At 39.7% G+C, this 26,745-nt stretch overlaps 1 protein-coding gene across 1 annotated transcript in view; it reads left to right on the plus strand.

Moving 5' to 3' along the window:
* Nucleotides 1-26,745, plus strand: part of MARCHF1 (membrane associated ring-CH-type finger 1) — an 876,835-nt gene that overhangs the window by 833,863 nt on the left and 16,227 nt on the right. The window contains 1 exon segment of the mRNA XM_058275488.2: nt 22,748-22,895. Within this exon segment, the coding sequence (XP_058131471.1) occupies nt 22,748-22,895 (148 nt within the window).

Consider the following 26,745-nt stretch of genomic DNA (forward strand, 5'->3'; position numbering starts at 1 on the left):
GCTTTCTGGTTGAGATCAGGAACAAGACAAGGATGCCCACTGTCACCACTGTTGTTCAATATAGTAGTAGAGGTTCTAGCTAGAGCAACCAAGCAAGAAAAACAAATAAAAGGCATCCAGATTGGAAAGGAATAAGTAAAACTTTCTTTGTTTGCAGATGATATGATCCTATTACTAGAAAGTCCTGAAAAAATCTATAGCAAATCTCCTAGAGATAATAAACAATTTCAGCAGAATGACAGCATACAAGAATAATATGCAAAAATCACTAGTGTTTCTAAACTCTAGTAATGAGCAATCTGAAGAGGAAGTCAGGAAAATTTTCAATTTACAATAGTGACAAAAAGAATCAAATATTTAGGAATAAACTTAATTGAGGATGTAAAGCACCTGAATTTGGAAAACTATAATGCATTGCTAAAATCAAAGACCTAAATAAATGGAAGGACATTCCATGTTCATGTATTGGAAGACTAAATAGCGGTAAGATGTCAGTTCTATCCCAATTGATTTACAGATTCAGTTCAATCCCATTGTAAATTCCAATAGACTTTTTTAAGAAATAGAAAAGCCAATTATCAAAATTATTTGGAAAGGCAATGGACCCCGAATAGCCAGAAGCATCTTAAAAAGGAAGAACAAAGTTGGAGAACTCTCAATACTGGACTTTAAATCATATTACCTAGCAACAGTGGTAAATATATATATATATATATATATAAAATTGACTGATACTGACAAAGAGAGAGATCTATAGACCTATGGGACCAAAGTATTTGTTCAAAAACAGACCCTCACATCTACAGTCAAGTGATTTTGACAAGGCTGTCAAGCCCACCCAACTGAAGAAGAACAGTCTATTCAACAAATGGTGCTGGGAGAACCAGATATTCATATCCAAAAGAAAGAGAACCACCTTACAAAACATTTAATTCAAAATGGATCAAAGGCTGGAATATAAAGCTAGAACTATAAAACTCCTAGAAGAAAATGTAGGGAAACGTCTTCAAGACCTGGTGACAGGTGATGGTTCTTTAACCTTACAAAGCACAAGCAATAAAAGAATAATAATGGATAAACAGAACCTCCTCAAACTTAAACCCTGCTGTGCTTCAAAAGACTTTGTTACAAAGGTGAAAAGTCAGCCTACTCAATGAAAGAAAATATTGGAAACCACATTACCGATAAGGGTTTGATTTCCATGCTATATAAAGAGGTTATAAACTCAACAGTAAAGGGACAAGCAATCCAATTTTTAAAATGGGCAAAAACTTAAATAGACAATTTTTCCAAAGAAGAAATTCAAATGGCAAAAAAGGACATGGAAATATATTCAATATCACTAGCTATTAGGAAAATGCAAGTCAAAACTTCAAGATTTCACCTCACACTTCATAGAATGGCCGTTATTTTTTTAAAAATGAACAGAAAACTACAAGTGCTGGAGAGGATGTAGAGAAACAGGAATACTCCTTCACTGTTGGTGGGAATAGGGAATGGTGCAGGCTCTGTTAAAGACAGTATGGCAGTTTCTCAGGATGCTAAATATAGAAATGCCATATGATTTGGCAATCCCTCTACTAGGAATATATCCAGAAGAACTGAAAACAAGGACATGAACAGATATTTGCACACCAATGTTCATAACAGCATTATTCACAACAGCCAAAAGATGAAAACAACTCAAGTATCTGTCAACCAATGAATGGATAAACAAAATGTGGTATATACATATGATGGAATACAATGCTGCAGTAAGAAGAAATGAAATTGGGACACAAATGACAACATGGATGAACCTTGAGGACATTATGCTAAGTGAAATAAGCCAGACACAAAAGGACAAATATTGTATAATCTCACTAATGTGAACTGAATATGAAGAATAAGCACATGGAGTTAAAATCTAGACTATAGATTACTAGGAGTTAGGAAGGACTAAGAAGGGGTACTGATGCTTAACGTATATAGCGTTTTTAATTAGCTTGATTGTAAGATTGTGGAAATGGATAGAGTTGATAGTATGTAAAACTAACATGGATGATTTATATTTGTGATTGTGGCTAAAAGGGGCAGTTTATAGATGTAAATGTCAATTGAAAGAAAGTCAGAGAACAATCTAGGGACTGTATAACATAGTGAGGAACCTGGTAGTGGATGAGGATTGTGGTTAATAGTTCAAATGCAAGAATGTTTTTCTATGAACTAGAACAATTACAAGGTGGAAAAAATAAAGTGATACATGGGGAAACTACAATTAATGTAACTTATTGTCTATAATTAACAGCAATATTGTAATATTCTTGCATCAATGTCAAAGGAGGTACTATATCAATGCTACAGGTCAATAATAGGGGGTATGGGATTTTTCTGTTGGACTAAGGAAAATGTTCTAAAATTTACTGAGGTGATGACTGTACAACTCTGTGATGAAACTGAGAGCCATTAAGCATACACTTTGAATGGATTGTACAAGGCATGGGACTGTATAACACAGTGAACCATGTGGTAGACGATGGACTGTAGTTAACAGTACAAATATGAGAGAGTTCTCTCATGAACAAATGTATGATACTAATACACGGTGTTAATAATATGTGGGTGCATAGAAAAAATGCATTAAAGTAAGCTATGGACCATAATTAGTAGTCATGTTTTGGTGATGTTTTTTCATAATCTGTAAGAAATGTTCCACAACAATGCAAGGTATTGGTGGAAGGGTGATGTATGGGAATTCTGCATGATTGTTTTGTAAGCTCACAACTTCTCTAATTACAAAATAAATACTAAAAAATTACTGAAAGAAATCTTTTAAAAAACCGTTAAGATGAGCAATTAATAGTAAATAAAAGTAATTTCCAAAGAAATGCAAATGGTACTTAAAACATACACAATTCCACTTGTAAGCAATCTAAACAATGAACATTTAAAAACTGTTTACACAAATTTTACCCTCTTTTATCGGCATTTAAAATATGCTGGTAGTGAGATAATTTGGTATAATTTTCCTGAAGAGGAATTTGGCTAAATGTATTAAAAACCTTAAATATGCCATATAATCTTTCCCTTAAAAGTCATTTCTAATACTTGACCTAAAAGAAGTAAATATGGATGTCCGCAATATTTTTACTACATGGAATTTTTTTTTAAACTACAGGCTTTTATACAGTTAGTTTTTTTTAAAGATTTATTTATTTATTTATTTCTCTCCCCTTCCCTTTCCACCCCGGTTGTGTTTTCTCTGTGTCTGTTTGCTGCGTCTTCTTTGTCTGCTTCAACTGTTGTCAGCGGCACGGGAATCTGTGTTTCTTTTTTTGGCGTCATCTTGTTGTGTCAGCTCTCCGTGCGTGTGGTGCCATTCCTGAGCAGGCTGCACTTTCTTTCACACTGAGTGGCTTTCCTTACGGGGTTCACTCCTTGCGCATGGGGCTCTCCTACGTGGGGGACACCCCTGCGTGGCAAGGCACTCCTTGTGCGCATCAGCACTGCACATGGGCCAGCTGCACATGGGTCAAGGTTAGGAGATTCAACATTGTGAAGAAGTTAGTTTTACCCAAGATTGAACTTTAGATTCAACACAATCCCAATCAAAATCCCAGGAGGCATTTTTTGCAGAAATTGCCAAATTAATTAGAAAATTCATATGGAAATTCAAAGGAACTAGAAGAGCCAAATCAACTTTTTTTTAAAAGGATAAAATTTAAGGAATAATACTACCTGATTTAAAGACTTATTATACAGCTACAACAATGAGGCAATTAGTTTTTATGTCAAAATTGACAAATAAATCAATGGACCAGAAAAAAGAGTCCAAAAATAGACTTGCACATATACCAACAAACAATTTTAACAAAGGTGCAAAGGCAATTGAGTGAAGAAATCTTTTTAGTAAATGTGAAAAATGAAATTCTCATATCTCACTCCATATATAAAAATTAACTCAAAATGGTCCTCTAAATGTTAAACCAAAAACAATAGCACTTCTAGAAGTAAACATAGGAGAAAACTGTTATGACTTTGGGTTAGGCAAAGATATTTAGATATGACACCAAAATCAAAATCAAGAAAAAAATTGATATATTGGACTTTCTCAAAATTAGAAGTATCTGCTCTTCAAAAAACACTGTTAAGATAATAAAATGGCAGCCCACAAACTGGAAAAAAATTTCATGTATCTGGTAAAGGACTTGAATCCAGAATGTGTAAAGAACTCTGAGAACTCAACAAAAAGAAAATAACCCATTAAATAAATATGGACACATTCATTGCATTTGATATCTTTTTAAAAAAAATTTTTTTATCTATAAAAATAAAAAAGTAAAAAAAATAAAATTAAAACAAATAAAGAAACACGGGCAAAAAATGTTAACAGACACATTACCAAAAAGATATGTGGGTGGCAAATAGTTACATAAGATGTTCATTACCTTTAGTCAATAGGAAAACGCAAATTAAAATTATAATGGGCTACCACTACACACCTATTAGAATGGCTAAAATTTAAAAGATGGGTCATACCAAGAGTTGGAGAGGATATGGAGGAACTAGAACTCTCATATACTAGTGGGAGAATATTAAATGATACAGCCACTTTGGGAAACAGTTTAGCAGTTTCTTAAAATGTTATATATATATATACCAACTCTATGGTCCAGCCATTCCACTCCTAGGTATTTATCCAGCACTAATAAAAAAATATATCCATAGAACAAATTAAACATGAATATTCATAGCATGGTTTTTATTAGCCCAAACTAGAAACAACCCAAATGTTAATCAATAGGTATACAGAAAAACAAAACTGTGGTATAACCACACAATGAAACACTAGTCAGCAATAGAAGAATGAATATTGATACATGCTACAACATGAATGCATCTCAAAATAATTATGCTGAGTGAAAGAAGCCATACAAAAAGAGTACATAATGTATGATTCCATTTCTATAAATCTCTAGAAAATGCATATTAATCTAGAGTGGCAGAAAGCAGATCTCTGGTTACCTGGGAATCATAATGGGGAAGGCTAACAAGAACAAATGACAACAGGGCATGAGGAAATCTGTAGGGAGAGAGCTATGTTTTCTTGATTTTGGTTGTGGTTTCCTAGGACAAATATATGCCAAAATTTATCAAATTTTATACTTTTTATTAGATGTCAAATGCCTCAATAGAGCTGTTTTTTTTAAAGCTATGTAAACAGTAATCAGTTTGGAGCAGGGTATGTCACAAGTGCTCTCTCCCCACAGATTATAAGGCAGAAGGCATCTGTATTACCACTCCACAAGATATCCGAGACTGACCCTCTTCCTGTACATATCAAATGTCCTGGCACATTAAAAAGGGAGTGTCCACAACTGCTTGTAGAGTAGATACTGCGAAAAGCTTTTTGTCATAGTCAGGGTCATTCCTGCTTGGTAGCAAATGGGTGAATTGACGGATGCACATAAATGTAAGTCCTGTGCCCCACTGATGAGAGGATTGATAGGAATAGGACACAAGTGCAGATAATCAGAGTTTCTTAAGAAAAGCATAGATGGTCTCTGAGAGGTGACTCACACCCCGTGTGATTACTGTCTTTCAATTTCCCTCAAAGTGGCCATTTGTTAGACTCATTCTAGATCCTCTGTTAGACCCATTTTCCGAGTTCTTTGCTGAACAGTGGGGACTCTTCTTGCTAGAAGAGCTTCTCATTATCACCATTGAGTCTCACAACATGGGCATTTTTTCCTCCTCTTCTATCCATCCTCTCACCTTTCTAGTTCAAAGGGAACCTTCCTTTCTACTCTCCTAATTGGCAACCAACCAGTCCCCATCCCTCTGGTGCTCTAAATTATACACATGAATTAAATTTCCATCTTAAAATGATGTGGATGTTTATATTCTAATATATTTGTATGTATAATATTTTAAAAGGTTAAAGATATATATGGTGTAGCAGTTGATATGGTTATGAATTCCAAAAATAGATATTGGATTATGTTTGTAATCTGATCTGTACCTGAGCATGACTGAGTTATGATTAGGGCATTGGTGGGTGGGGACTCACAGATAAAAGGCATGGCAAAGAACAGAGTTAAGAGTTTCCTGATGTTAGAGTTTGATGCTGAAGACTTAAGCTGAAGACCCAGGAAGTCAGCATGCAGAGGAAAGAGAAGCCAGCACCAGGAAGAAAGGAAGTGTGAACCCAGAGAAAAGTAAACCCCAGGAACGTAGGAACCCAGGAAGCCTGAACCCTCACAGACGTCAGCAGCCATCTTGCTCCAAATAGACTTTGGTGAGGGAAGTAACTTATGCTTTATGGCCTGGTATCTGTAAGCTCCTACCCCAAATAAATACCCTTCATAAAAACCAACCAATTTCTGGTATTTTGCATCAGTACCCCTTTGGCTGACTAATGCATATGGCAAATGGATTATAGGTGATGTATTAGTTTTATTTTTCTAAATTTTATAATTTTTCTACAATGAACATGCATTTTATGAAAAAAAAAGATACTGGAAAATAAAAGCTGAGAGAGAAATAAAGTAGGTTTTCATGTTGAAGGGAAGAGGGCTATAGATGGGAGAGGTTAAAAAAGAAAGGAAAAGTACATTTAAGGGTCAGTGGTCATGGGATTAATTTGGACAGCAGAGGAACATTTTATCCTCAGAGATAAGAGAGAAGGAAGTAGATGGGGTGTGAGGCAGTTAAAAATACATGTTTAGGCTGAAGACAGGAAGTAAAGGAAGTTTACCCATGAAAACACCAATGTTCTCTGAAGAAGAAGTCCTATTTAATAAGCCCCACCGCCACCACCTCAGTTCTTTCCCCTTTCTAGACTAAGGCAGGGACTGCTAGCTAATCACCCTCCAGTTCATTCTTCATGTGGCTGCAAGAAGGGCCTTTTAACACCAATGGTACCCAAATGCCTTTTTGGTTAAATAGATATTTAATAGATTAAATAGATATTTAAATGGAAGTTTTAACCTTCCTGATCCATTTTCCATGAAATCTCTTCTGGAATGTGACTAAATATTACCTGTTTCTCAAGAAATTCCTTACAGAAAGCAACAATCAGACCCAATGTATCATTACACAAAACAGAATCCCTTCCAAGGACGGCTGAAGGTCCAGAATAAGTTTTCTGGTGCCCTCTAAACTGAAATGAAATTCTTAACTCCCCTGAAGCTTCTCTTGGTTCAAATGTACTTTTCACTCATTGGAGAGAAACTATAAATGAAGGAGGTAGGAAGGGACCCAGGTGTCATCCTTAGCAAAACTGGAACAAGATTGGATATTCCCATGTAAATATGAATGAGTTTATACATTCTCCCCACCACTGCCCCACCCAATAAGCTGAGAATCAACATTTGGGATTTGGAATTTTCCTAAGTGTGGCAAATGAGGAAATGTGGCTGCAAAGTTGTTCTTTGTTTTCCAAATATGTCATGCCCTTGAATAAACAAGTTTCATTCCAACCATTAGAGATTATATTTACCGCCAACCCTGTCCTAGCCCAGTGCTTCCATATTTTGTAAGAAGCTGATATGTTCTATTAAATCAATTCAAGAAAGAGCAGTTTAAAGCAAGTCCTTTTTATCTGGAAAGTATCTCAAATTGCTTTGAGAATCCAATGGTAATTATGGACTTCTCCTCAGCAAAAGTAAATATATACAACATTTTGCATGTAATTTATATACTCCTAGAAACCACAAAGGTCTCAACTCTTTAAAAAAAAAAAGTCTTCAGTTTTAGGACAAAACACTTAACAAAAGCTGAGTTTGTTAAGATTCCAAAAACAAATTAAAAGGTAACGTACTGAGTTAACTAATCAAGTTTATACCAAACTGCTTTTAAATAAATTAACTAAAATGTTATTTTTTAAAGTATTATATATTCACAAACTGAATCCATATTTAGAGAGGTTAAAGTTTCACTGGCTGCTTTTAAGCTGGGGTAGAATGTATATTTATTTATCAGATTTATTTCAAATTTATATGTGATTAAAGATTCTGAGAGTTAAAAATCTCAACTAAGTAACATTACATACAATGTCTAGATGTGACACTACAATTATGACAGGATGGAAATAGGATACAAGAACTTATTTGTCCCATGCAAATAAGCACTAAATAGCTGTCAGCAGTACAGGACTTGCTGTGGGTGTGTATAATAGTAGGCTCCATGGAGCTTCTCTTGATCTTTACTGCCATCTGGATGACAAAATGCTTCGCTCTTTAAATAGGTAATATTTTATATACATATTACAAGTCATTTGTGAGAACTACAAGGAGAATTTCATTCCTTACACACATTAGGTATTTTGCCTGGGTTTGAATCCCAAATCTCCCATTTACCAACTACGTGATTGGGAACGCTGTTTAACTCAGTTACCTCATCCTTAAAATGGGAAGAGAATTGCCCTGTCTTTTGGGTGTTATTCACAATAACAGGATGGATCCCACCCAAAATTTAGATCTGATTTTGAGACTGATGACACATATGCATTAGAAAAGGTTTATTATTCATACAATGAGGCTTTCTGGGAAGAGCATGGCAGTAATTAAAATGGCTTGAGAGAGTCTAGGGGGTAAGACTAGCTCGGTTTTATTGTGTTAGGAGGTCAGGCTTTGCTGAGGGTTTGTGTGGTTTGAACTTCCAGCTGGTGCCAAAAATTGATACCAGAACATTCTTATCAGCTTGCAAATGTAAGGCAGAAGGGGAAAGGGCGGGGCTTGAAAGCTGTCAGAAAGCAAACATGAAAAATGGATTCATTACTGTAAGATAACTTTTGAGTATTAAATGGGTTGACACTCTTGAAAGCCTTAAAAGAGTGCCTGGCACCTGGTATATGTAACTGATTTATTATTGATGCCTCCAAACTTTTCTCACATTGTTGCCTCTGCCAGATTTGCCCTCCCTTTTCTCTGACTTGCAAATTCCTTTGCATCCTGTAAATGTGCCCCTTAGTTATTCCGCCCATGTGAAACTCTTTCTCCCATTCTAGGTAGACTTAATTACTCTGTCTTCTAGAGTACTCATGACCCGTTTTATAATTTAAAATTTATGGATATTTTATAAACTGCTTATTTTTATATGCACTGAGCCTAGAATGGTGTAGTCAATGGTCACTACTCAAAAGCTTTTTATTAAACAAATGATTGGATAAATTAACAAATAAAACAGATTTTTCTCCTCAGATAAATGTGAATAAATGTTAGTAAACAGGGTATAACTATAAGAAAACTTACTAATTGGGATAAATTTTTGTTGCCGTTGTTAGCTTTCATAATTCTCTGTGTTGTCCTGAGAACCTTCAGTAAAAGGATCAGGTTTACTCATCATGTTCAGGTTTACTAGAAAATTCTGGACCAAAAGAAAATTTTACTTAACAAGAATTTGTCTAATACCCACAAGGTACAAGATGTTCTGAAGGATTACAAAAGATGACTAAGACATTCTCTGCACACAATAGAATATTCTAGATAGATAAATATTCTAGAAAGATAAATATGTATTTCTACTCATACACACACACTCAAATAAAGAAGACAGTTGGGAAAGAGATAGAAGCACTTCTGAGATCAAAGCCCAGTAACTCTTTTTAATGGGCAGTCCTCCAGTCCCCTACTCTAACAAATACACAAAACTCCACAATTATGCCCCAAGATTAAATGTCATAAACCTTGGCTATCTTATTCGCTGGCATCTAGAACCACATCTTGTGGGACACGTGGTGATGCTTCAATAGTTAGCTTTTGACTGAATCTAGTAGTAACTTATTGTATTATACTTAGCAAATCAATCCAGTCCTCTGAGCCTCACCGTCTTCATCTAGAAAATGAGGGGGTAAAACTGGATCTGTTTAAGTCCCTCTGCTCCTCAGATTCCCAGTGTCTCTGGCTCTGCTTAGCCTGCAGGGCCACACTGCCCTGAAACAGAAGGCTGTAATCATTTCACGCACAAAGAGTGACCACTTGCCTGTGTAGACCCCACAGGAGTTATCCATGGAAAGTGTCTAGGGAAGAATACAGCATGGCAGTGATGATCCCAAAAGTTGTAGGTGAGGCTTAAATCTATAGGGAAAAGGGAACATGCCACCTTATAAAATGTCCAGTTATTCTTTTTGTTTTATTTATGAAATCATAGTTCACAGTTAAGCCTCCCCACAGACACGGCACCATAGACTTTCCAGGATCCAGCACACCTGAGGCAGCGAGATACTGACTTCTCTTCCACGGTGTACGAGATCCTTCTCATCCTCGTCAAGAGAAAATGGATAACCAAATTTTGATTAAATATCTTGGAGAAACTTTGATTAAATCCATCTATTAATTAAGTCTTGAAGTAATTTCTGTTCTTCCAGCACAATAGTAGTCATCCTAGATTTGTGTGTTTTTAAGGGAGGGGTGTGTGGAGGTATTTCCAGTCCTATGAAAACGTACTAGACATTACAAAACCTACAGAGCCTCTTTAAAGTGTTTCCCTAAACTTTTCTTAGAGAAGTAATTCTCAGACCTCAAAGGGCATAAAAATCACTCAGGGTGTGTGTTAGAAATGCAGATTCCTAGGCCCCACCTCCAGATCTTCTGTTTCTATGGATCCAGGACAGAGCCTGAGAATTTGCGATTTCAACTGCTACCCAAGTGATTACAGTGTGGATGGCCTAAGGATCGCATATTGCATCTGCCCTTAAGGCAGACCTATAAGATAACTATTTTTCCTTTTCTTTTTTTCTCATGCTCTAATCCTGTTCGTGTATGATATCATTTCACCCTCTAGTGGATAAAGTTTACCCAGTATATGTTTTCCTATATTAAAAATACATTGCTCAAAACTTGTAGGAAATTCCATCTCTTCGAAATTCTTTAAGAGGAACAGTGGGAGACCAGAGAAAGATTTATAAGAAAAATGGTTTGGGTAATCTAGCATCAGAATCATATATATTTACAGAAATTTTAAAATGTAATATTCATGTATTGTAAAGAGAGGGAAATTTTTAATCTTCATAAAAGTTGACTGAATAAAATATATCTAATTTCATTTATACAAATGGTTTAGCAAACTTGAAATTATTGGCCCCAATATTTTTAGACTATTGCTGCCTCTAACGTTGATATCACACACCGTTTTTCTAATAAACTCTTGCCAGAACATCGGCACAACAATTTGGAGCATCCTGTTTGCAGTCTACTGAGCCTGTTTTCAGCTCCCAGCGGCCCTCCTGGTTCCTCTACATGGATCCCGAAGGCCTGCAGCTCTTTTCGGGATCCTGAAAGCTTTTACACTTTGTGGCTTCATCTCGCTAGAAACTTTGCTTACTGATGCTAGCAAGGGCTATCAGTTACTTCAAGGGTCACAAATTCAACTCTTCCTGGGCACGAGGAAGGTCCTGTAAAGGAGCCAAGTATAAACCGGGGAGAGTGGTGGGCATGAAGGCAAAAGGAGGCTTTGCTGCATTCAAAGGAATTCAAAGAATAAGACTTTTTAAAGTCCTCGGTGGGTCTAAGAAAGCATCTGTGAGCCATGTGACGTCCATGGGTGGTGGACCACTGGTTTACTTGATGGCTTACTACGTGCTAAGTATTTATGCATATTAACTCATGTAATTCTAACAACTCTATTCAAGGGATCATGTGTTTATCCCAATTTGACCAGTAAGGAAACTGAGGCTTAAAGAGGTTGGGTTACTTTCCCCATATCAGTCAGTTGTGATTTCCTGCGAGGAAGCTCTAATCCAGGTCTCCTGAGACTCAGTCCTCCGTCACCACCCTCCACTGTGTCTCTGACCCCGTGGCTTCTTGTCAGCTTGACCTGACTATCTCGACAAGCTCTTCTCCCTCCCTCTCGTATCTCCAGTTTTTTTTCTAGTTCTTAGGCCTGATCATGGAACCCATTAGTCTTTACATTGATGACCTACACATTAAAAAGTCTTTGAAAGTTACAAAATGTTAGTTACAAGAAAATGCCTCTAGTTTTAGTTCTAATTGGTTAAATAGCAAATGTCAAAATCTATAATTGATCCAAAACTTAAAAGCAAGAGTGGTGTGCAAAATGTTTAACAACCAAAAGGCATGGATCACATGAGAATTGAAACAGATGATGGACGGCAGCTGGCGGGGCTCTCCGCACCCCTGCACACTGTTTAAGTATCAGACCTGCGAAATAGTGAGGATGGGCATTAGAATGGAAATTGTGCCTTAAGTGAATGTTAACTCTGCCTCTGTCACTTTTTAACCTTATAATTTTAGTACATTAGAAAATTTAGTAAATATTTCTACCTCTTTCTATATGTTCACTTAAAAATCATAAGAAACTTTTTTAAAAATAACAATCTCACTCTCTTAAGAATGCCGTGAAAAAGGAAATATTGTATAGTTGGGACACTAGATTTTGGTCTAGAATTTGCCACATTTAGCTAAAGGACTTTGGCTAGACGCCCATCAAAGCTTTAGATCCTCATGCAAAACAAAACGAAAGTGAGACCATCTGATTTCTTAAAGCACCTTCTGGTCCTGATGAGGTGAAATGTGATCGAGGGAAGGGCTGAGATGGCTGTGAGTATTTGCTGAGAAAGGACTTGGGGCGGTTCTGGATTGCTGTGCTAACTCAAGGGGAAGCACATGGCACTTGTGATCAAACTAAAGAGACCAGTGAAAAGGGTCCCTTAAGGGAAGCAAAGAAATAAGGACATTATAATTCAATGAAGCCTGAAAGGAAGTTAATTAAGGAAATGCAGATGTTTGTACTAAGCACTATAAAGTTTGATTCAACAAATTCTTTCTTCTTTTCTTACACTTATGACATGAATTATTTAGCTTTCTCTTTCACCGTACACAGGAGACCTCCCTGCATGTTCAAGGATAAAGAGACATTTTATTGAATTGTGGAGGGGGTGACAGGATAAGACCACATCTAAACTTTGTGGACAGACCTAAGCATAGCAGTGGGAGAAAAGAATCACAAGCACACGATATGGAAGGGAAGTCTACAGAGAACGCTGAGAAGTTGAGGTAGGAGAGTGAGGAAGAGAAATGAGAAAGAAAAGCATCAGAAAAGCCAAGAAGAAAAGAGTTTCAAAAGGAGAGGTCCATTCATGAAGATTAAGACAGTAGAGTAAGATAAGGACTAAATTTGATTGACTAAACATGAAATGATTGGTGATGTTGGCAGAGTACAAGGCACTTGGTAGAGGCAGAAATTAGGCAGAAGAAATTAGAGGCAGAATTGGGTCTAGGAAGAAAAGCAGACTCTCCCAAGAGGAGAAAACCAGTCTGCAAATGAAAAGCATGAAATAAAATGGGCTATTACTGGGGCAGCAGAACTGGTGGTTGAGCGATGTTTTGGGGAAAAAAACTATATAGGTGAACCTGAAGTGTATGAAGAAGATGGAATGCAAAAGAGAGAATATTAAGGAGGGCATGGAAATAAATGATAAATCTCGATCTTCCAAGGAGAAAGGAGGGACTGGGCTCCACGGGCGAGGGGGAATGTGAGCCTTAGGAAGAGAAACTAGGAGGGACGTAGGAGTACCAGGAGGTCAGTGGTTGGGAAGAAGTCAGGGAATTCCCTTCATAACCTCACACATACTTGCCCTTGTTGTTAAACTGGAGGAAGGCAACCTGACAGGCAGGGAGTGATGACGCAGGAGGAGGAGTTGGGAAGAGGAATAGCATCCCCTCTACTGAGTTCTTAGGACAATTATAAGGATGAAAGGAAACAATAAATATTAAAGCACTTAGTGTCAGCACACTTCACAGAAGTCATCTATTTTTTACTGCTACTGAATTAAATAAGCACACCTTTCCCTTGGGCTTGAAAGTCGTTTGATAATGTTTGCGTTTTTATAAGGAGCATGTGTGCTGCTAGAAAACCTCTGCTTTTCTACGCACTGGCTGCTCCGTGCTGTGCACACTGCACAGTAGTCCCATGGCACATACTATTCTAAACACTGCAAGGTACTATGAACTCTTCTTGGTAAAGTATTATCACATCGGCCGGCCTCAAAGTCCTTTAGAAGAGCAAACATTGGAGGTCGCAGTGTATAGAAAACCAAATTAATTATCTCTGGAGGGTAAAGAGACGTATCTTTCACTTATCCACTCTCAGCGAGCTTCTTGGGTTTTGTTGTCAATGAGATAGAATAGCAACCGTGGGGTTTTTCCAGAGATTTCTGTCAAGGATCAGGCCACCTTCCCTGTTTTACATTACTCAGAGAAGACATAATTATAGCCCTTATAGCCATATTCATGCTTTCGGTTTATTTGGAAGGTTCGATTCTTTTTAACCTTTTGTGAAATCTGTCACCCAGAGCAATATTTCTGTGGGAAACATGAAGCCTCAACATAACATTTTGAATTGAATTTTTAGACAAAAAGAATGAAGAGCTACTAGGGCATAAATTACAAGCTGTGTTTTTTTTTAAAAAAATCTTAGCAGAAAAGAAGCTATTATTGTGTAGATTTTTAAATGATTCCACCTACTATATGCGTAGTAGCTCATCCTCTTACCTTGTAACTCTTTGTTCAAAGAGTTAACAAAAAAGACTGCATTTTCCTGTTATGAGACACAGTATTCAAAAAAATCCATTTGTGTTTGGAAAATGGATGCAGGGCTTCAGCTGACTTAATTTTATATGGGCAAATTTTAGTGCATGTCTTCTTCATCGCTGTAGGAAGAAGGGATGTATGTCATCAACATGATGCATTAATCTAGAAGATAAGGGCAACCAAATGGTTCCAAGTTCAAGTTACGATAATTGCTAACACTTATTGAATATTAACAAAGTACAATTACATGTATTAACTCATTTAAACACTACTCTATAAAGTAAGTACTATTCTTATCACCATTTTTTATAAATGAGGAAACTGAAGGACAGAGAACTAAAATAACTCAGTCGAAGTCACACAGTAATTTGCAGAGGAGTCAGAATTTGAACCCAGATCACTCCATTTCTGACAACTGCACAGTACCACTTTGGGTCACAGAGTACACTTCGAAATTGCGTGTTCATTCCTCCATGGTCGATTCAGCAAGGCTTGGGAATGTGTATTAGGAACTAGCTCCTGAGGCAATTCTATTTGACAGAAACCACTTCTAACTATACAGGGCTCCTAAAAGCAAACAATTTCTGTTATTCCTCTCCATGTTAAGATAGTGCCCATTCCTCAATAGTTCTAAATTCAAACTGAGTGGCAACAAAATGAAGTCATTGATTTCAGGTTCCTAAGTATCCTCTTCTTTGTGGAAAAGTTTATAAACCATTTTCAGTAAGACTGCCAAATGCACGCAAGATTGTCTTTGCCCTATCCTGGGTATCAAAGTTAATTTATCAGTGGCTACTCTCCAACTAAATCAATGTGTGTTTAAACTGTCCCAAGACGGGAGGTATTAATTCTGTATTTATATTTCAATGGAAGTCTTACCAGGTACTTTTGGAAACATGGGTAATTTCCTCACCCTTTTTTGTCTGCAGTTTCTTTGGCTGTAGGTCCTAATCCCTGCAGCAGTGCAAGACACTTTCTCTTCTCCTGTTACCAGGAGAAATGGCGGGGCTGCACTCGAACAGAAATATCTAATGTCCTTTAGCATTGGACCACATTAAAAAAGATGCCAAATAATTAGATTATGGCCATATAGAAAGGGGAAGAGAGAGCTCGGGGAGTGAGGACTCAGAGCATTTGAAGACTCGGAGTATTTAACGTTTTATTTCTTTGAGGTCCATGTACGTGATTATTTGTAATTCTGGTGAGAGACAAGTTTGTATCATGCATGCTTTGTGCCTTGTGTTCCATAATGAGCCCTTTAACTAATCAGTGAACTTACCCAGCTGCCCAGCATCTATATCTCAGCATGTCTTGCTTATTTTCTACTTATCATAGAGTTTGGTAAATTTCACTAAAGGTCTGAAGAGGTCACATTTTCTACCAGTGTTCCTTAATGGATTTTAAGAGGGAACATGTTTACTCTACGTGTATTTATCGACTAGAGCAGGGGTTCTTAACGCTTTTTTTCGACAGACCCTTTTGCCTGTCAAGTGACAACCATGGACCCTTCCTAAGTCCACACTATCCTGTGTATTATTTAATACATATTTCACACCCACACCAACATGTCCCCACAAGAATAATGTTTTTTTTTAATTCAATTCAACCTCACAGACCCCTTGTTCAGAACTCCCGGATTCAATAATGTCTCAAGAGTTATCCTTCATAAGTGTTAAGAGGCCGTTGTTTGTTTCTTGCCCAGAGTATTTGAGATTGCAACTAATAAAATTCCATCTTTTTTTTTCAAGATTTTTTTAAAATTTCTCTTCACTTTCCCACCCCAACCCCCCAGTTGTCTGCTCTCTGTGTTCATTCGTTTTGTATTCTTCTGTGACTGTTTCTGTTCTTATCAGCAGCCCAGGAATCTGTGTTTCTTTTTGCTGCATCATCTTGTTTTGTCAGCTCTCCGTGTGTGCGGTGCCATTCTCCGTGTGTGCGGTGCCATTCCTGGGCAGGCTGCACTTTCTTTTGCCCTGCACTCCTTGCGCGTGGGGCTCCCCTACACGGGGGACACCCCTGCGTGGCACGGCACTCCTTGCGCGCATCAGCACTGTGCATGGGCCAGCTCCACACGGGTCAAGGAGGCCGGGGGTTTGAACCGCGGACCTCCCATGTGGTAGACGGATGCCCTAGCCACTGGGCCAAGTCTGCTTCCCTAATTACATCTTAATAAACTTTCATGTCAAAGAAACACTAATTTGGAAAGTGAAATAAAAAATAAAAGTTTGTTTTATCTTGCTAGGCTGCTGAAAGCCAGTACCATAAAATGGGTTGACTTTAACAATGGGAATTTATTAGCTAACAAGCTTGTAGTTTTGAGGCCTTGAGAATTTCCAAATTAAGGCGTCCTCAAGGCTATGCTTTCCTTGCCTCCTCTGCCACTTGGCAGGTACATGGTGGCATCTTCTGGCCTCTCCCTTCTCTTCCAGGTTTTGTTGCTTTCAGTTTCTTGCTTCGGTGGCTCTCTCCTTTTTGTCTGAGTTTTATTCTCTTATAAAGGACTCCAAATAAGAGGATTTAAGCCCCATCCTGAATGAGGTGGGCCACGCCTAAACTGAAGGAGTCTCATCAAAAGATACTACTCACAACCGCTCCACACCGCAGGAATGGACTAACTTGAAGAGCACACCTTTTCAGCATACATACAGCTTCAAATCACCACACCGTTTGACACCGTGATTTATAAGCTAACTCCAAACCACTTGATTTTGTTTTCAACAAATTCACCGATTTGTGATTTTTTTTGCTTTCACCCTGAAATATTTCCATCACAGCCAGGTAACCAAATGGTTTGCTGGTTCCCTTCTCAGGACTACTAATCAGTTCATGGCAGTGAGGGACAGGTGCTACTTTTGACAGAGACGCCATGTGGTCACCTTGGAACCCTGCCGAGTGCCATTCGTTTCGCCCGTGGTTCTCCCACTTGAGCTCACAGGAGGATCACCCGAGGGCTTGTTAACACATAGAGCGCTGGGCCCCACCTCTGAGTTTCTGATCCAGAACCTGGGGTTTGGGGTCTGGGGTTGGGCCTAAAATATTGCATTTCTAATGCGGGCGATAATGATTCTGCTGGAAAACAGTTTGAGAACCACTGCCCTAGACCAATGAACCCCCTAGAGAAACCATCGGTATAGGGAGCTCCAGAACTTTCGCAGGTTTTCCTTACTATTCTTTTACTCAAATATATCTTACCCAGGCATACAAATAATGTAATTACACTTTAGACTCGCTATCCTAGGTACTATTTTCACTGGCATGTGGTAAAACCCCACCATAACATGATAAACAGCGTCAGAAAAATTTAAACTGAAAATGTCGTTTTGCTTATACCTGGTTAATGAAATGAGCAGGCGATGCTACTGGTTACCTTTGGTTCTGGCGCCACCTGGTGGTGAGTGTTTGCTCTAGCATTCGCTGATGGTTCTGGGTGTTCAGCGAATAAAGTTGGTAGTTGACTGTTAGGAAGGCTAGGAAATATATTGGAACTATGCCAAAGAAGAAGAGGAAATGGACTGGCTCAAGTACTTCCTTCCACGGGTACTTTGATATTGTGCAAATAAACTGCCATTTTTTCATCACGGGTACAAAGTTTGTTTGTTTTTAATTTTCATTATACAATATTTTTAGAATTTTATTTTAGGATAGAACACACATGCAAGTTTAAATTATCATAATACACAGTTTGATTTAGCTAAAACAAATAGAAAATTTCACAGAAACAATGTATTAGTCAGCCAAAAGGGGTGCTGGTGCAAAATACCAGAAATCTGTTGGTTTTTATAAAGGGTATTTATTTGGGGTAAAAGCTTACAGTTACAAGACCCTAAAGGGTCCAATTCAAGCTTACTTCCTTACCAATCTCTGTTGCAAGATAGTGGGCAATGTGTGTGAGGATTCAGCCTTCCTCTTCCCTCTTAAGGTTCCGTGGGTCCATCTTCTTCCTCACTCAGCTATGGGCTCTCATAGGGCTCATCTCTCTTCCTGGGGCTTGTTTCTTTCTGGGCCCAGCTGCTGTGGTCTCTTCACAAGGTCAGGTGAATGGCTCATTTCTCTTCCCAGGGCCTCTGCTGTGTCCATGGAGTTCTCTCTCTTTTCTCATGTATCTGCCTCCATGTTCTCCTTGAGTGAGGGTCCCTATACAGATAGCCCACCAGGGGGCAGGGACTTGTGCTGAGTCACCCTAATGATGTGGTGGAATCAAAGCCCTAATCTTAACATAATTTAATCAAAGGCATCTCAACTGACTCTAATGCAATAAAAGGGTATCATACTCTGAGGAACAGACGAGTTTACAAACATAACCTCTCTTTCTGGAATGCATAAATAATCTCGAACTACCACACTAAGTTTGCATCTATTTATACTACAATTCAAACTTTTTTTTTCAGAAAAATTTAGTTTTTTAATTTCAGGTGAATAACAGAGTTATGTTCAATTCTTTCTCATTGCTTTGGGTTTTCAGCAAGCAATCAAAGGCCCAGAACAATGAAACAGGTACCAAAGATCCAGACTTCATAAAGCCTAAAGTGAGGTCCTAAGATTTGGTGAAACTGGTTTTGCCAACCTTAGTTTAGCCTCCATTTTGAACGTGTAAGAGAGAACTTGAAGACTGACCAGGGAAGGATGAGAGAGGTTGGCAGTGTAAGAAGTTAAAGTTTAGTGATGTGCTGTAGTGGAACCCCTTCCCCTCTTCCGTGGGAAAAGGCAGGGAAAAGGTGCCCTTTTTTTGGTAACAGGGTGTGGAATTAAACCCAGAACCTCATACGTGAGAAGCAGGCACTCAACCACCAAGCCACATCCGCTCCCCTAACGTGTTTTTTAATTTCCACCAGTTTCATTGTGACGGCTTGGAGAGACAAATGTCTCCTTGAGCTTGAGGGCTCTGAAGTCTTTGTGACTCAGGCCTGAAAAATCAGAGCAGGAAGGCAGCGAGTCCTGCCGCCCAGCTGGTAGCAAGGCCAAAGGAGGTTGCTCCACAGCAGGGAATGCAGGGCCAGCCTCTGTGCTTTAGGCGTGCACTATGGAAAGAAGGCAGCATAGACTCGTCTCCAAGTTGGAGCCCAAGAATTTGCATCTTTCACAATTGCCCAGATGATGCCCACTCTGCTCGTCAGTAAGGGACCACACTTAGAAAAGTACGGCCTTGGGCCACCTCTGCGGGAAAAGCGGCCCCAAGGAGTCCCTTTTCTCTCCCAACCGGCTCCAGAGGCTGCTGTGCAGAGCGCAGCGCGCAGGCACCCTGCAGCGCGCGGACCTGACCTCCTGCAGGGTCGCTGTTTATATACTCTTAGATTCTCCAGTATTGGCCATAAAGCAAACATTACCTTATAAAACTATGCATTTGTGCAGATTACCACTTTTCTATCACAAAATCCTGGGGGAACTGGTATTATTGCATTTCACTCAATTAAACTTCAGCGAGTATTAAATTAAGGCACTTTCATGGCAGTTTGGCTCAAACAAAGTGAGAGTCATGATTTAAGATTGCTAGCTTTGCCCTTCACCATCTGTTCCTCACTTCTGAGACCTGCAAAATTTATTCAGACTTTGCATGGAAAGCTGAAAATGCAAGAGGAAGGAACAGTTTCTAAGGCACGGGGACCTCTGCTGGTGCCGTGTCCTGAATGCTGTGGCAATAACGCCGTCGTGCGGTAGAGGGCACTGTTGTACTACATTTACCCGGAGCGGCGGCCAATTCCTGAACGGTCTCCAGAAGGATTTACAAAGCAAAGTGCAAAGGCTTGCGCTTCACTTCTTAAAATGCTACTGATATTTAGAGATGACTGCTTTAGAGCTTCTGTTGTCTGGAACTAGAAGTCTTTACAAATGATTTTCACAACCCCTTCAGCACCACTGCTAGTTTTCTCTTTGAGGCTCGTTAGTTTTGAAAAAGGGGTTCCAATCAAATTGCACCTTAGATGTAAATTTCATCAAATTGCACCTTAGATCTAAAAGGTCCTGCTTCTTAACTTTTTTTGTTAAAGTCATCATTATGAATGTGGGTTGATTTGGTATGAATCTTTTACTCATTCACCTTTGGAATCTGAACATATTAAACTGTTTTCCTATTTTTATTTGGCCGTATTGACTAGTGAAGTAAATCAGGAAGTTTTATTAAATCATGAAATGCCATTGCCAAATGATCACATTATTTAACAATAAGGGTTATTCAGATTAACATCACAATAAATCAATAACAGAACTAAATTTTTTTAAAAAATTGTTCGCAGACATGCTGTGACATTTTGGCAAAAGCAAGATAACATATAGTAAAATCATCTCAGTTCAATACTGATTAATTCAAAAAGGAGTCTAAATTAAAGTATCTGTTTATTTTCAAGCTATGTTGCTATGACTTCTCCATAATTCATTTGTAATAATATATAAAATATAATTTGATGGGGAAAAAGTAGAAGGTGAATATGAATTGTTAATTCTCTCTAAACAGACCACTATAAGTGAAACTGTGATGACTGGTCTTTAAGAGGAGATTAACTGACTGTGTATATAAGTAAAATACCTTTTATCTAAAATTTTAAAGAAGGTCTCTGCAGCATAACATCAGACTAAGTATTTTGTTCTCTCACAAATGAAATTATAGGGTCTTAATCTTCAAACTGAAAGGGAAGTTAGGAAGTCTCCATTTGGTTCTTCTATCATTAGAAATTTCATTTAAGAGCAAATAGCAGAGACCTGAGAAATCATGGTTGACTCAGACAGGGCTGGATTTTGTAGTACATAACAAAGGTGATTAGTTGCTGGAAGGCCTGAGGTTGCGTCAATTGTCAAACATTTTCCACGTGATTACAAGATGGCTGCTGACACTCCAACGGTTAATTATTAATTCCAGGTAGCAGAGAAGAGAATATGAAGGGAAGGAAGAAGGGACAATTCCTATTCCAGGAATGCAAAATCTCGATATGGCAGTAGATGCCTGCCCACATCTCATTGGTTGGAAATGAGTATCTATCTACTACGGCCCAGGAAGGCAGGGCACCTGGCCCCTCCTGCTAGAATGAGTCTGTTAATAAAGAAAAAATGAAAAGTAGCTCTCCTCTCCCAAAACCTCTCTGTCACAGCCTCTTCCAAAATGTGTTTCCTTATCTAGAAAAGACAATTAAGGCCTAGAGACATTAAACAACTTCACCACGTCTCAAAGCTGGTGGCAGAATGAGAATTTTATGAGACAAAATGTATGTGTCTTTCTCTTTCATTGAGTTGTGTATCAAATTGTGTGTGTTGGGAGGGACGGGGGAAGAGAGAGCTCTTCTGAAGTTGGAAATATTTGTCCTTAGCAAGAGCATAATCATAATAAAAATTGTGGATTAAAAGGCTGGCACATCATTCACCTTTAATAAGGTCATTTTGGTTTGATTTTCCTATGAAAGTAATGCAAAGAAAAATAAAGTCACAATTCCTAACACAGAAATGAAGTGATATGGTAGCTGGAAAGGCATTAACATTGCTTGTGCAAGGTCATTTCTTCAAAGTCAATAACAGACACATTCACTTACATAAACTTTACCCTATTACTATAAAACCTGTGTCCCTCTTCCTCTCCCACGCTGAGGGAGCTCCCTCAACTCCTTGATGAGTGTGATTAAGGGACAATAATTGTGACAGTACTTACGGCCCTGGTGGCAGCAGTAAATCAGGACTGCTCTTAAGGTGCTTCTACTCGTTTTCTCCCATTTGCGAGAATGATAATATGTATTTGTCTAGAAGAGTTGTAAACAAAAAATGTTGACTTTCTCTTCCAGATGTCAGCTAGCCATTCACATACTTCTTAAATGTATACATTTAGGAATGCAACACTATGTCAGGTTATGCATTAACCCGAGTGTTACCTCTTACTATTTATTAACTCAATCCACATAGCAATAATATGCCACAATATGAACAGAAATAGTTTCTAAAACTTTTACAATATAAAGCTTCTCATTACAAGTGAGGAAACTATGGCCTGGCAAAACAGAAATGACTATTTAATTCATTTGGAGAAAAGGAGAGTCAGTTGTTAATGTATTTCAGTTATGAATAATGCTGTTAGTTAAAATGTCATCTTTCCAAACAGGAAGATTTATTTGAATATGAGTGTGATTTGAAATTTCAGACACTGAAGGTTTTCCTTCATTCGTGATCTGTATCTGGGAAACAAACAGGGGAAAAACTTCTGAGTAAAAATTCAGTTTTGTGTGATTCTTTTCTGATTACAGTGGGAAAAACTACAGATGACCACAAGTGAAAGAAGGAAAATATTCTGCTCAGTCACTTTCCACGTCATCGCCATCACCTGCGTGGTTTGGTCTTTGTATGTTTTGATAGATCGGACGGCGGAGGAAATCAAGCAGGGCAATGACAACGGTAACAGCTCTCCTTGCTCATCCTTTCCTCTCTTGGGTTCTAATCTAGAGGTGGAGGGGACTCCTGTTTTGCCAGTTTAGGTTTTCGTGTACGATACGCAAGCAAAGCCATCCCCAATACCAGCGCTTGTGTCTCCTCCAATCATGTTATTGATTAATATTCGGACAACAAAGCATTGAAGGGGTGGGGGGCAGATCCCAAGCTGAGAGGCAAGTTTATCAACGGCAGGCAAAATGTAGCAGGAAGACATGTGTGGGTATCATGCACCCCTTCAGGCTTTTCAGGAGCTGAACACTGATCAGATTCTGCCTGGTATGAAAAGGCAAAAATTTGTGAAACTGGAGTGGTTTTTTTTTTCTTTTATTTATTTTTTGTTCTTTGTTACTTATTTTAATTAACTCACCCAAGTCTTTGCTTCTCTAAAAGCCTGAATAAGATTACCCTGTAGTAGAGAAGGTCTCATAACTGACCCGTAATTTGATCAAGTAGATTAACACCATAGTTTAAAATTTTAGGCTTGCCAAGTTTGAGTGTTAAGGATGGTGTCAAGTCTGCAAAGAAAGATGTTTAAAAACCATTAGGGCATATCCCAACATTGAACATGGATAGGTCATTTAAACCAGAAGCAAAAATAGGAAGCACAAAGGCCTTAAAATATTGTTTATTTCTGTTTCTGAAGGTAGCCAGCTCTATTTCTCCTCAGCTCTATGAGCTTTAGCATATAGCCTTAGTTATAGCTGGTAAAACAGTTCGACAGGAAAAATTGTTCAAAGAATGACAAATAAGTACATACTGCTGTGAGAAATGTTTATGCCATCACCATCACCAAAAAGAAAAAGAAAGAAAAAGGTGGGAGGATAGAAAAGGAAGGAAGGGCGGGGGAGAAGAGGTTTTTGTGATTTTATTTGTCTCATTTCCTTAATGCAGAAGGGGAGGAGCAGGGGGAGCATGCCCCCTGGCAGCGGCAGTGCATACCTGCAGGTGCCGCTCTGGGCTTTCCAGAAGCCCACGGGGGCTGCGTGATTTAAAGGGTCTGTAAGGTCTCCCCATAAGTGCTGACATTATGATAACAGAGTTGCAGATCCCGCTTTCCTCTTCTGAAAAAGAAGAAGCATCACTGCTTGAAATCTAAATGCTAGAACAATACGTAGGTGTTTGGGTTTGGGTTTTTGTGGGGGTTTTTTGGTTCAATATTCATTCATTTGTATGCCATTTATCTCTAATTACATTATGTGCAACTACTACACTCGGCATTGCTCCTTAGATGCTTGCTTTTAAAGTGTCTTATTCCATCTCTATTTAAGATGTTCCTTGAAGGTAGGACCTTTGGAAAAAGAAATCCATTTCCCTTACTGGTATAGGTACTGGCCCAAGCCACAGCCAAGTAACAGAAAGTGACCCATAAATGCTGCAAGCAGGGGTGCGTGGGAAAGCACAGAGACACCGCCTCCGCCACGCACCTCCCCGCGCCCCACGGTACTACCAGAGGACTCAAGTGTCCCTACAGTCAAGGGACTTAACGTTTTCAGATGACTGATTTAGAACCCAGAGTCTGAGAACCATAAATCTGCCCCGAGGTGACGTGCCTCACCCTCTCCGTGGGAACCCGGGCCTGCCCTGGCTGCGGGAGGCTGCAAGGTTCCGTCCTCCTGCTGCCCCGTGGCAGGGAAGGTTTCGAGTACTTGTCCTAGAGGTAAGGCGAAGCAGGCTCCCACCTCAGCAGGTCAGAAGCCCCCTCACGTGCCTTTTGCTCAATCTCTCCTCTAAGCCATGTGAGTGAATTGTGATCACATATCCTACGATGGGCCTGACAGTCTCAACTTCAGCCATCAAAGTCTCTCCAGACCACCAAACCCAAGGCCCCTGCTTCCTTCCATTTTTCTCTCTCTATTCCTCCTCATTCTTTAGTCCCCCTGGTATTGTCATACCTTTGCTGTCATCTCTATGCCAGTAATCCCCCACATTTATCTCCAGTTCATACCACACTCCAACCGTGCATCCAGCTACCTCCTTAACGTTTCCATTTGAAGGTCGTCCAGGCGCCCCAGGCTCTTAACGTGTCCAAACTCATAATCCACTCCCACCCCCACCCCTGGGCTATGCCGATGGGGAGGGCCTTACTTACAGCCAGGCAACCAGTCGAGAAATCCAGCTCTCATTCTTGAGCTTCTCCCTCTCCTACTCTTTTCACCTTAAATCAATTACTAAATCCCGTCGCTTTTCTGTCCTTGCCCACAGCCACCATCCCTGCACAAGGTTATCGTCATCTTTCTCTTAAGAACTTTGACAGTCCCCTAACTGATCTTTCTCCAGCTTTGCCCTTTTCTTTTTTTAAAGATTTATTTATTTATTTATTTATTTCTCTCCCCTCCCCTCCCCCCTGCCCCAGTTGTCTGTTCTCTGTGTCTATTTGCTGCATCTTCTTTGTCTGCTTCTGTTGTTGTCAGCGGCATGGGAATCTGTGTTTCTTTTTGTTGTGTCATCTTATTGTGTCAGCTCTCCGTGTGTGCAGCACCATTCCTGGGCAGGCTGAACTTTCTTTCACACTGGCCGGCTCTCCTTACGGGTGCACTCCTTGTGCGTGGGGCTCCCCTACTCAGGGACACCCCTGCGTGGCAGGGCACTCCTTGCGCGCATCAGCGCTGTGCATGGGCCAGCTGCACACGGGTCAAGGAGGCCCAGGGTTTGAACCACGGACCTCCCATGTGGTAGACGGATGCCCTAACCACTGGGCCAAGTCCGCTGCCCAGCTTTGCCCTTTTCGACCCACGCTCAATACTGTAATCATAGCAAGTTTACAAAAATAGAAATCTGGTCATGTCCTGTCCCCACTTAGTCATTGTGGTTTCCATGGGTTCTTAACCAGGGGTCCATGAGCTTGAACTAAAATTTTTTGAAAATCACATTGTTCTTGTGGGGATGTGTTGGTGCACGTGATATATTATTAAATAAAACACAGTATAATGTGGACTTAGTATGGGGTCTGTGGTTTCACCTGACTGTCAAGGGGGTCCGTGAATTAGACTACAGCCCAAACTCCTTACTGGGACTCTGCTTTCCTCCATAAGCTGGCTATAGCCAAACATGTGGCATTTTCATTCAGCTCCCAAATCTGTCTCCAAGCCCTTTGCTCAGCTTTTTCCTCCCAGCTTCTCCCCTCCATCACCACCCAACGCACACTTACACACTCACGTATTCTCAAGCACCTCCCTACCCCTGACCCAGCCTTTGGCATTTATCTTAAGCGTCACTTCCTCTGGGAAACCAGTCGTGGCTCCCTAAACTAGGACAGATATTCCCACCACAGTGTTTCTCAAAGTGTGGTCCCTGGACCAGCAGCATTAGCCTCACCTGGGGCCTTGTGAGAAAAGCACATTCTCAGCCTGCCCCCAGCCCCTACCCCATTCCCCACCCAACACCCAGGAGTCAGAAACTGCCAGCGGGGCCCAGTCACCTGCGCTCTAATACGCCCTTTGGGTGACTTCGATGTCCACTGACGTTTGCAGCCCATGCCCTGCCGGGTGCTCCCAGAGCATCCTGGCTTATTCCCCAACAGTGGTTCTCAGCCTGAACTCCCTGTGAGTTACCTGTGGGGTTTTTATAACACTACAAAGCCTGGGCTTTATCCCACAGACTTTGGTTTAATTAGCTGGACTGGAGCCCTCTCCTGCCCTCTCCTGAGATTCACCGTTGGTCATTACAATTGTTTATTTGATTGTCCAACTCTCCCAATAGACTCGGCTTGGAGCAGGCGGGGACCGGGTCTTTCTTGCCACCAAATCCCCGGGCTCTGACAAGTGGCCCAGTCGATGTTATAGAAGGAACAGTAAAGTGAGACTACCTCATCCTC

This window comes from Dasypus novemcinctus, chromosome 1 (genome assembly GCF_030445035.2).
Source record: "Dasypus novemcinctus isolate mDasNov1 chromosome 1, mDasNov1.1.hap2, whole genome shotgun sequence".
Lineage (NCBI taxonomy): Eukaryota > Metazoa > Chordata > Mammalia > Cingulata > Dasypodidae > Dasypus > Dasypus novemcinctus.